This window comes from Macrobrachium nipponense, chromosome 39 (genome assembly GCF_015104395.2).
Source record: "Macrobrachium nipponense isolate FS-2020 chromosome 39, ASM1510439v2, whole genome shotgun sequence".
Lineage (NCBI taxonomy): Eukaryota > Metazoa > Arthropoda > Malacostraca > Decapoda > Palaemonidae > Macrobrachium > Macrobrachium nipponense.
Genome location: NC_061099.1, coordinates 24029175 through 24041674, shown reverse-complemented (window position 1 = coordinate 24041674; position 12500 = coordinate 24029175). Strand labels below are relative to the sequence as shown.

General features: G+C 32.2%; 1 protein-coding gene across 1 annotated transcript in view; it reads left to right on the top strand.

The window, feature by feature from the left end:
• The window catches only part of LOC135210214 (uncharacterized), a 462528-nt gene that overhangs the window by 48321 nt on the left and 401707 nt on the right, over positions 1–12500 (top strand). The window contains exons 2-4 of the mRNA XM_064243050.1: positions 6452–6571; positions 8570–8722; positions 9724–9891. Coding sequence (XP_064099120.1) covers positions 6452–6571; positions 8570–8722; positions 9724–9891 — 441 coding nt within the window. The remainder of the gene's footprint in view (positions 1–6451; positions 6572–8569; positions 8723–9723; positions 9892–12500) is intronic.

Genomic DNA, 12500 nt, shown 5'->3' with positions numbered 1-12500 from the left:
GAAATATTGTTTGGTTTGGACACTAATTGTTATTAAGTGCTAATTTAGAAGAAAAATCGTTATTGTGATGGTGATATGGTTATATTCAGAATTAATGATTATGTTAGGTATTTTAACTTTTTAGGATACTTGTTACAAATTGAGGCACGAAAATAGTGAGTGATTCATCCCAATATATTTTTTGTCATATCAGGATTTCCCAATCTAGACTTTATAACACCCTTTTTTATTCGTATACTTTGGGGATAATTATGAATACGTATCAGATAACAAAGACACAAAAACAATTGTCATAATAGTTTTAACGTTGTAGGAAGTCTTATCCCGAGATATCTTCTGACATTTTTAGGTTTCTCTACCTAGGTAATATACAACTCTTTATGCGTGTGTATAATATATATATATATATATATATATATATATATAATATATATATATATATTATATAATATATATATCTATATATTAGACATCATAATGAATATGTAGCTATCTGATTAAAAATCGCAAAGACAAATCTAACTACTGGTTTTACGTCTTATTAAGTCTATATGTCAACTACAACGACAGTGGCGACATCGAAGACTAAAGAACGCATTTACAAAGCGTTCACTGCCCAAGTAACAGCGCTCTTGAACGAGACCCAACCAAGGAAGTTTTAACACATTGAGCTCAAAGACGAAAAAATAAATAAAAAATTGAAAGATGAAAAAAAAAATTATAATAAAGAAAATAAAAATAGTTTATAATAAAATTTTAAAAATAAGAAGAGAAAAAGATGAAAATAGAAAAATAAATAAAACGACAATAAAAAAAAAAAAAAACAAAAAAAACTGATGGTAATAAAAGATAAAGACTGAATTCTCTGCCTATAAAATGACTGTAACAAAAACCCAGACTACGTGAAGTCATTTAGTGGACGGATACAGTTACAGGCCTGTAATTAAAGGAGGTAGCGTTGGCTCTCTCTCTCTCTCTCTCTCTCTCTCTCTCTCTCTCTCTCTGTTGCAGATTCCCTAAGGTACAGTTTTCTGAAGTTCTCTTACTCCACTGACGAAGAGGGGTTGGGGGGGAGGGGGGGGGCGAAGGTTGTTGTCCAGGAGGGGAGGGGAAGGGAGGAGAGGAGGTTATTGATTCATATGTTGTGACTTACTGTAGTTAAATGCAGTTTCTAGAGACGAAAGTATAGGGTGAATTTTTAAAAAGTTCAATGGTCTTGTTCTTGAAAAAGCTGTTGGGTTTTGTATGCATTCTTTATAAGTAACTTTGGAATTTATAAGTATTAGAAAAGAATGTTTTATATATTCCTCTTTAAATGTTCAAGCAAATATTGACGTTAAAGAATTTATTATTAACTTTATTAGAGGGGGAACACTTCATAATGTAGAGGTAAGATGAGAAGCAACACTGAATTTGGTCTTCAAACGCTGTCTGTATACAATTATTTGTTGTTCATTTAATATCCATATATATTTACATAGTTATATTTACTTAATTATGATCATTTATACCTTTTGCCTTTTTTTTTTATCCAGTTCGATTATGCACCCTTTTAAGAAGGAAGCAATCACACTAAACTGAATAATCCTGTGGTCTAATTTTTCTAAGTAACAGAAGACCACAAGAATAGTCATGTAAGGATATGTTTTCCTTTTGTTGTAAACTTATTTTTTTTATTGTACGTTTCTCCTCAAAAGTAAAGAAACCTGAGGATATGTTTTCCTTTTGTCTTTGAAGGTTTTTTATTTGTAGGTTTCTCCTCCAAGGTAAAGAGACCTGAGGACATGTTTTCATTCTCTTTATGGAAGTTTTTGTATATGTAGGTTTCTCCTCAAAAGTAAAGAGACTTGTGGATATGTTGTCCTTTAGTTCATGAAGGTTTATATAAAGATTTCTCATTAAAACTAAAGAGACCTGAGAATATGTCCTTCTATTTATAAAGGTTTTTATTTGTAAATTCCTCCTTAAAGTAAAGAGACCTTAGGATCCGTTTTCCATCTTTTTATACAGGTTTTTACTTGTAAATTTTTCCTTAAAAGTAAAGAGACCTATTCATATGCTTTCTCTATGCTTATGATTTTTTTTGTAAGTTTTTCCTTCAAAGTAAAAAGACCTGGGGATATGTATTCATTCAGTTTGTAAAGAATTTAATTTGTAGATTTCTCCTCAAAAATAAAGAGATCTGGGGATTATGTATTCATACAGTTTGTAAACGTTGGTATTTGTAGATTCCTTCTCAAACGTAAATAGTCCAGAGGATATGTTTTTATTTTTATTTATAAAATTCTCAAAAGTCAACAGACCTGAGGGTATGTTTCGCCTCAATTGATGAAGGCTTTTATTCGTACGTCTCTCCCAAGAACAAAATGCCTTCTTAAATATTCTGGAACCGTCTTGGGAGCGCCAGTGTGTCACATGTCCACGGTGGACGTGTCCGTTAGGGAATAATTACTGCCTCGGCCAGATATGGTTTGCGATGAAAGGTCTACGGAATGAATAATTTGGGACGTCCACTTCAAGTAACCTTGAAGTCCTGGCTCAGGGGAATAAGACTGTGAAGGCTGTAGGTAACAAAAGCTCAATATGTACTTTGTACATTGAAGTTTCAAACTATTTATAGGTGCTTGCGTATCCAAAGAATTCGAGTATTCAAATACGGTCACATACGCCTTTTGTGTCTATGCGTTTGTGGTGACTGTGGGTAACAAACACGAATTTCTATAGTACATACAGTAACGTTTTTAACTATAAAAATGTATCTGCGTAATTTACTGTCAGTGCAGTTTTTGCCAATGCGTATGCAAGCGCCAGTATTTATCTGTCAGCTAAGTATCTTTCAGTTGCATAGACAGACTAACAGATAAATGAATACCTCAAAAAAGAAAAAGACACAATGTCAGTCACATGTTCGAAGTTTTACGATTGTACTGGTCGGAAGAAGCAATAAAAATAAGCGTTTTTGTGTCCTGTGAAATTGGAACGTCAGATGGCCAATAGGTATTGTTTGTAGGGCATATGAGAAAGAACCTAAAGAGAGAGAGAGAGAGAGAGAGAGAGAGAGAGAGAGAGAGAGAGAGAGAGAGAGAGAGAGAGCGGCGGATGGAGGTACTCTTAGGTATAGTATTAATTTAGTCTGTTATACTTAGTATATTTTGCGTAGCAAAAGTAATTCACTTTTATAAGCAGCAATGAAGTACATTTCATTGTATATACAGGTTATTGAATCGTGAAATGATAAATAACATTATTATTTTTTTTTGAAGAATATTTACCAAAAGACGAGACCATAGAAAAGGCATCAACCGTTAAATTTACAGATATACACATTTGAAAGAGAAAATTGGGAATTCCCTTGTGTACGTGATCTGGTAGTTATAAAAAGGAAAAAAATTAGATTGCACAGTGAACTCGAGAGAGAGAGAGAGAGAGAGAGAGAGAGAGAGAGAGAGAGAGAGAGAGAGAGAGAGAGCGTTCAGGTACATTTACCTCTTTGCATGTAGAGGAAAGGTGGTTTAATAGAAGCAGTGGAGAGAGAGAGAGAGAGAGAGAGAGGATGAGGAGAGAGAGAGAGAGAGAGAGAGAGAGAGAGAGAGAGAGAGCTTAGGTACCTTACCCTCTATGCATTTAGAGGAAAGGTTGTTCAATAGAGACAGAGGAGAGAGAGATAAGATACATTTCCTTCTTTGCATATAAAGTGGTTTAATAGAGAGAGAGAGAGAGAGAGAGAGAGAGAGAGACAGCTTAAGTACTTTTCCCTCATTGTATGTAGAGGAAAGGTTGTTCAATAGAAGCGCTGAAGAGAGAGGGGAAGAGAGAGAGAGAGAGAATTCGTTAACGTCCGAACGCTCTCGCGAGACAGAATAATGACTGATGATCATTGTAACACAGGCAGCGTAATGGTTCTGTCATGTCAGCATGACTGACGGGATCAATAATTGCCTTCTGTATAATTTACATCTAGGCTATCAAACATCTGTCGCTTCTTATTTAATTACCAAAAAGGTTACTTTATTCGGTGATTGTTTTAATTGCTTGCTGAGATAACAATATATTTTTTTATGTAATTCAATTAATTTTTGTACCTTTTTTTTACGAGGCGCCCCTCTCAGAGTAAACTATTTCTTGTTTGTTTGTTTTGTTTTAGAAAAATCAAAAGGCATTGATGTGTCATATTAGGATTCAATATTCTGAAATGGAACCAATCTTCATATATATATATATATATATATATATATATATATATATATATATATATATATATATATATGATATATATATATATATATATACTATCATATATATATATTATATATATAGTATGTTATGTAAATATATATATATATAAATATATATATATAATACATACATACATACATATATATATATATATATATATATATATATATATATATATATATATATATATATATATATATATATATATATGAAGATTGGTTCCATTTTAGAACATTGAATCCTAATATGACACATCAATGCCTTTTGATTTTTCAGAGTTACTTATAATGGGACCCGATATATATATATATATATATATATATATATATTATATATATATATATATGTTATTTTATGTATGTATGTATGTATGTGTATATATATATATATATATATATATATATACATACATATATATATATATATATATCGATATATATATATATATATCATAGAAAACAAATTCCACGAAGGAAAGATAAACAATGGAGTACTGCAAGGCGTTTCGACTTCTTGTCTTTTACTTTATAAGTAAAGGACAAGAAGTCGAAAGGCCTTGCTGAACTCCATTGCTTCACTTTCCTTCGTGGAATTTGCCTCTATTTATATATATTCATCACGTTCCATATTTTCGTGACTCAGTTATACATATATACCTATGTATTTTATGTAAACACGTTTTTTGTTATCGTGTTACTGTCACAATTTATTTTTCAATATTTTATGCTTAGTATTTTAATGATAAATATTCCTTCAAATATGGATCATTTTGTTTTTTATATACCCAGAATTTCTTTGAATATTAATCTGGTTTTAAATATATGAAATATTTTGTTAGTATTTCTTTTTTAAAATGAATACGTTGTTAGAAGTCTTACCTCTCTTTAGTTTCTTTTGCAATATTTTAACTGTAAATTTTAAGTGTTCAACTAACCATAGGTAATATTGTCTTGAAATATCCAGATATTCCTCGGATTTTGGTCAGATATGAAATATTAATATTGCAATAATATTTATTTGTGTTTCGTATTTTAAATTGAATATATAGCTAATAATCATTATCATCATCAATGTTGCATATGCTAATTAATTTTCTTTTTAAACTAAATAATTATGAAATTTTAATATTAGTTTTTTGTTTTATATTGAATATGCCATTAGTTATATTTATCAAGATCAGTCTGGTACCTATTAGATATTAATTTCTTAAATTGAATAGATTATTATGATTCCTACATTATAACGACTGAGAACAATGTCTAAACATCTCTTTAACGTCTAAATGTTTATGTAATGTCTAAATGATTCTTTAATGCATCAATATTCCTTTAATGTCTAAATTTTTTTTTTAATGTCTCAATGTTTCTTTAATGTCTATATGTTTTTTAATGCCAAAATCTCTTTATGTATCTTAATGTGAAATGTTTTTATAATGTCTAAAATGAGTCTTTAATGTCAAAATTTTTCTTTAATATCTCATGTTTCTTTAATGTCTAAATGTTGCTATGTTGTTTTAATGTCAAAATGTTTCTTTAATGTCTAAATGTTGCTATGTTGTTTTAATGTCAAAATGTTTCTTTAATGTCTAAATGTTGCTATGTTGTTTTAATGTCAAAATGTTTCTTTAATGTCTAAATGTTGCTATGTTGTTTTAATGTCCAAATGTTTCTTTAATGTCTAAATGTTGCTATGTTGTTTTAATGTCCAAATGTTTTTTTAATGTCTAAATGTTTCTTTAATCTCTAAATGTTTCTTTAATCTCTAAATATCTAATTAATTTCTAAACGTTTCTTAATGTCCGAATGTTTCGTTAATATCTAAATGTTTCTTTAATGTCTGATGTTGCACAAATGTCTAGATATTTCCTTAATTCCTAAATGTGTGTATATTTCTTGAATGTCTAAATGTTCCTCAAATGTCTAAATGTTTCTTGAATGTGTAAATGTTTCTCAAATGTCTAAATGTTTCTTTAATGTCTAGATGTATCTAAATTGCATAACTGTTTCTTTAATGTCTAAACGTCTCTCAGATGTCTGAATGTTTCTTAGATCTAAATGTGTCTCAAATGCATAAATGTTTCTTTAATGTCTAAACGTTTCTCAGATGTGTAAATGTTTCTTAAATCTAAATGTGTCTCAAATGTATAAATGTTTCTTTAATGCCTAAACGTCTATTTAATGTCTAAATGTTAATTTTCTCTCTTTCCCTGTTTCAGACTCGTCCAACCTTGACGGACAAGGAACGATGCCTCGTCAGGCGTAACTCAAGTCTGAACACTCAGCTCTCCAGGCTCCAGATTCACGTCAAAAGTCTCAGCTCTGAGAACGATAATTTAGTAAGTAGGACACTGGCTGCTGTTCGTCTCTTTAAACGCACCCATTATATATATATATATATATATATATATATATATATATATATATATATATATATATATATATATATATATATACGCAGACACACTCCCTGCTTGGTACTGGAGTCTCCTGAGTTGATAATTCTCTGTTTCATTTTCTGTCCATAATGAGGGTTTATCAGCTGCAGATTTAAAGAAAGATGAAAATACTCTACTTTTCGGTCTGTCAGGTGATTTACACCTTCCCTTAGAATTGGTATAAAACTCCCCCAGAGAAGAACTGTCGCACGTGCATAGTATGGAAAGTAGAATATTGGGTGAGGTTTCGAGAATTTTCCACCGACCGCAGTATGGGGTTTGAGAGCGTCCGTAACTGGTCGTTTGCGGTGGAAAAGAGGCACAAGAAGATTTCCCCCGTTTCCGTCGGCTGTTGGCTTTATTTTAAAGGGTTTCTGGTTGATGTTGAGCTCTGAATGGCGAAGTGTTAGAGCGTTTTGAAAGAATTATGTTTGGTGGTCTTTCTTTAGATTTATTGTTCTATGTTGATTTTGATATTTTGTCGTTTAGAAGACTTGTGGTATTGGTGGTCTCTCTGAAATATATTGTTGCATTTTAACTTACATATTTTGCTCCATGTATGTTTGGCATTTTTCCCAATAGTAATTGGTGGTATCATGTTACCAGTTTCTACTTTCTGCATAATATTTCATATCCTGTAGATATCTAGGGTTTATTTAGCAGAAATATTATGAGTGTTATTCTATTTTTCTTTGAATGTCAGCCTAATTATCTTACAACTTTTACAATCGCTGCAGTTTTCAATTTTCGAATAATTTTGTAAGTCTCTCTTCATTTTTTCTCGATTATTTCCGTGCCTTAGTTGTGAAAGAATTGTTGCAAAAATAAATGAATGAGATAATAAATGACCATATAAATAAATATATACATTACTTAGCAAAGAGGAAATTACTTAACTTGAAGAGTTTAGACAAAGGCCGGTATAATGGGCGTGGTTTCCTACCATGTAAGTGAATTTTTTTTGAGGTCTCTCTCTCTCTCTCTCTCTCTCTCTCTCTCTCTCTCTCTCTCTCTCTCTCTCTCTGTGGAGTTTGATGGTACATTTTTATCATGTGATTGTATTTTACATGGGCATCAGGATTGTAAATAGCATCGACCTCATTTCATGTGAAATTAAGAAGCCCTTTTTTTTTTATCGTTCTAACACTTTCCCTCATCAATTCCTGTTCTTAAGACTAAATACTGTGATATAGTGCTTAAGAATGTTGTAGGATTAGGCTGTTTTGTCTTATTTTTTTAAGTGTGTTGTAGGATCTTTTATTATAGATTTAGCTGGCCTTATGACAACAAGGGTTCTTCCTGGGTGCAGCCCAAAAAATTATCATATTTTGCAACTTAACACTTTAATAAACACCTAATTCCTCATAGGTTTGGTGGCCTTATGCCAAAATGAGTTCTTCCTCCTAAGGAAAGCCCAGAAAAGCATAATTTCTTCCTGATAAGATTTTCAAATGACCAACAGAATCCTCATAGGTTTAGATGGCTTTATGCCACTACTTTCTCCTCCTCCTAAAAAATCTCACACAAACCTCATTTATTCCTTATAAGACTTTCAATAAACACCAGAAACCTCATAATTTTAGGTGGGCCTTATGCCAACAAGGGTTCTTCTTCCTGGTTGCAGCCCAAAAAACATCATTTTTTGCAACTTACCAATTTAATAAGCACCTAATTCCTCATAGATTTAGGTGGGCCCTATGCCAACAAGGATTCTTCTTCCTGGTTGCAGCCCCCCCAAAAACATCATTTTTTGCATCTTATCACTATGATAGCACCTAATTCCTCATCGATTTAGGTGGGCCTTATGCCATCATCTCTTCCTCCAGGGGACACCCAACGAAAACACCATTCATTGCTTACTTGACTTTCAATAAAGACCCGAATCCTTTCGCCCTCCAGAAAAACAAGATGGAGCTGGAGATGGAGCGCCCCTTGGAGATCCGGGAGAAGGACCGTCAGCGACAGAGGGAGGTGCAGGTCCTCAAGAGGAAGAATTCGGAGCTGGCCTCCATCACTCGGAAGTTGGAGGAGAAAGTGAAGAATCTGGAGAAGGTGAGGGAGGTGACTTTATTATTATTATTATTATTATTATATTATTATTATTATTATTATTATTATTATTATTATTATTATTATTATTATTATTATTATTATTACTGAAAGTTATGAAAAACATTTTTCATAAAAGCTCAAGGATGATGTACTAAAGATTTTAAGTGCGTTTTAAAGGATTTTAAATGGTTTTAATAAAGGATTTTAAGTAGGTTTTACAGGATTTTATGGGGATTTAAAGATTGGATGTATAAAGGATTTTAAGCTGGTTTAAAGGATTTTAAGTGAGCTTTAAAGGATTTTAAATAAAGGACGGATTTACAAAGAATTTTAATTGGCCTGTGAAGGATTTTAAGTAATGGACTTCAAGGAAATTTATAAAGGATTTTAAGTGGGCTGTAAAGGATTTTAAGTAAAGGACCTCAAATGGATTTATAAAGGATTTTAAGTAGGCTGTAGAGGATTTTAAACAAAGGACTTTAATTGGATTTATAATGGATTTTAAGTAGGCTGTAAAGGATTTTAAGTAAAGGACTTTGTGTGGATTTATAAATGATTTTAAGTGGGCTTTAAAGGATTTTAAGTAAAGGACTTTAAGTGGATTTATAAAGGATTTTAAGTGGGCTTTAAAGATTTTAAGTAGAGGACTCCAAATGCAATTATACAGGATTCAAGTTGGTTTTAAAATATTTCAATGAAAGGACTTTAAGTTGATTTCAAAGGTTTTTAAGGTTGGCCTTTAGATTATTTTTGGAGTATTTGTAATTATATTATTGTATTAGTAATAGTAGTTGCAGCAGTAGTAATTTTAATCTATAATTGATATCTACCATATTTTTATCATCATAACGTTAACTCTAGTATTATTTCAGGATTACGCTACTTACTGATGTTAAAAACAGCTTCATTATCAGGATTACGGGATTTACTTATGTTAAAACCAGCTTCATTATATGTTATTCATCGTATATAGATTATATAAATTGTATCACCTCCTTCAGAAAACCAAAGAATCGCCGGCGACGGAGCGCCGAAATTTAATCCTGGCCCGCCAGCGAGAGAAGGAGGCCCTCTACGAAAACCAGCTACGGGAAAGAGACAAGGAGATACAGAGACTCAAAGTCCGCATGAAAGAACTGGTGCGGAAGCTCACGGGAAAGAACGGAGAGGTAAGGAGACACAAGAGTTTCTCTCTCTCTCTCTCTCTCTCTCTCTCTCTCCTCTCTCTCTCTCTCTCTCTCTCTCCTTTTTTTCCTCTCTTTTTCCTCTTTTTTTTCCCTTATTGTCCTCTTTTTCATCATTTTTCTTTTTCCCCTTTCTTTTTTCTCTTTTTCCTCTTTTTCTTTTTTTTTTTTTTATCTTTTTCCCCTTTTTCCCTCTTTTTTTTTTCTCTTTTCTTTTTTTCCTTAAGATTTTTGAAAAGGAATCACGCCGTTTAGAAATTGTATTTGAGGAGGTTTGTAGGTACTAGATATCAGCAGGTTGCAAAGCTGAAGGAAATGGCCATTTTGACATAGAATTAGAGGAAGATTTCAAAGAAAATACATATATATGTAATTGATCGAAAGGAAGTGGCCATCGTGACAAAATTTGGGGAAGTTTCCTATGGAAATGGAGTAATTTCTGAAAGTTGTTGAAAGGAAATGACCATTTTGAAATTGAATTTGAGGACGTTTTTAAAAGAAAATAGAGAGATTTTGACTTATAAAAATGTGAACATTTCTGAAGACTGCTGAAAGGAAAGTGGCCATTTTGACATTGAATTTGAGGACTTTTTAAAAGAAAATAGAGAGATTTTAACTTAGAATGTGAGATGGTGAATATTTCCGAAGACTGCTGAGAGGAAATGGCATTTTGAAATTGAATTTGAGTAAGTTTAAAAAAATATATAGATTTTGATATGGAATAAGAGAATTTGAACATTTTTTAAGGTTGATGGTAGGTACCTACTGGCTATTTTGACGTAGAACTATAGGACGTAGAAAGGAAAATGGCCATTTTAACACAAACTTTGAGGGGGTAAAATTGAAAGGCGATATATATTTACAGACTACGAAAGGGAAACGGCCATTTTGACATAGATTTTGATGAATTTGAACTTTTTTAAAGGATGCTTAAATTAATTGGCCGTTTAGACAGAATTTGAGGAAGCTTTCAAAGAAGGCAAAAGAGAGATTTTGACATACAGATTTTGAGAAGTTAAAGATTGCTGAAAGGAAATGGCCATTTTGAAATTGAATTTGGTGAAGTTTTCAAAAGGCAATAAAGATTTAGAGGAGATGTAAATCTGTTCAAAGCTGTAAACAGTTTACAGTAATAGCGTTTGGGAAAATTGAGTTACTTGCAAGAAAACAACTAAATTACAGCTGTAGAAACACTAAGCATCATACAGAAATGTGAAGCATATATTAAGAAGGTAGCGAGCTTGACAAATTTCGTTAACACATTATTGAATTATAAAATGAAGTTACAGATGTGTTACAGAAACACATGAATCAGTTACAAGTCTGTAAATTGATTTGGTAAAATTAAAGCAACCTTTTGAATGGTGTTAAATGGACGATTTGTCTTCAAAAGAGTGTTTGGAGACCTACTATGAGATTCAGGGCTTCTGTAGCACGGTTTTTTGGACTTTGCTCCTTATCAAAGCATCGGATGTAGCTGAAAGTTGACATATGTATATTTTACAACCACACACCATTTTTGTCAGTATTATCAATAACCTAAACCCGATAGTTTTAATTTTTATTGAGTAAAAATGATCTAGCCGACGTCATGGCCAATGATTACGAGCCAAGAGTCGATAAACATTCATTTCATAAGCAAGGTAAACACCGTTTTATGAAATGTTGCCCTGCCCATCTACCAGACAGAAACTCATTCACCTTGTTCCATCGGCTCTGAAACCCATAGCAGTCAAGAATGGCTAACAGGATTTGGAATTGTCCCCGTGGTTGCAAAACTGCATTTGTCTTACGACTTGCAACCTTATTCAGTCAAGAGAAAGCCCTTGGCCATTCTTACTATAGCCTGAATAGGTAATTATTTAGTTTCTAGTTTAAATCCAATGTTTATGGTTTTGATTGTATTTAGTAACGTATTATAATATTTGTAATGTCATTCAGGATTTTGAACATTTCCATTAACTATTCACTATGCCACCAAGAGAGAGAGAAAGAGAGAGATTGTATGTAAAACAGCCTAAATGACTATTTTTGTTAAAATAAGATTTTTATCCAAAGTAAATACAAGCTTATATGTGCTAAAATCTCCAGCAGACCAACACATCTTCCGATATAATTTTTTTTCTTCTTTAGGCCGTACGACCGTGTTGGATATAAAGACTTTATGAATGGCGGAACGATACATCGAAGTGGGTGGGGTATCTGTGCTAGCGTAGTAATACTACTGTAGTAATAGCAGTAATATACATGAATTAAACGTTTAGTCCAACTGCTGGGATCCTTGAGGATCATTTAGCACTTCTTACAACTACTCGAGAAATGAGTTTTTATAGCCAGAAGTTAAATTTTCTAATCCAACAATGCCCATGATAGCCTTCAGTGTTATCCTGAATTATAACGAGGCCAAAGTGGTTGGAGCCTCATGAAGTCATCATTCTGACGATAATTATTGGTGAAGGTAAAGCAAAATACGGTACCGGCTATTTTTTCAGTAAATAGGTAGATGGCCAATAAATAAAAATTGTTTGACATTGGATATAGCAGTTATCAAATCAAGCTTGTCTACTATGTTTTTTTTTTTTTTAATTACCAAC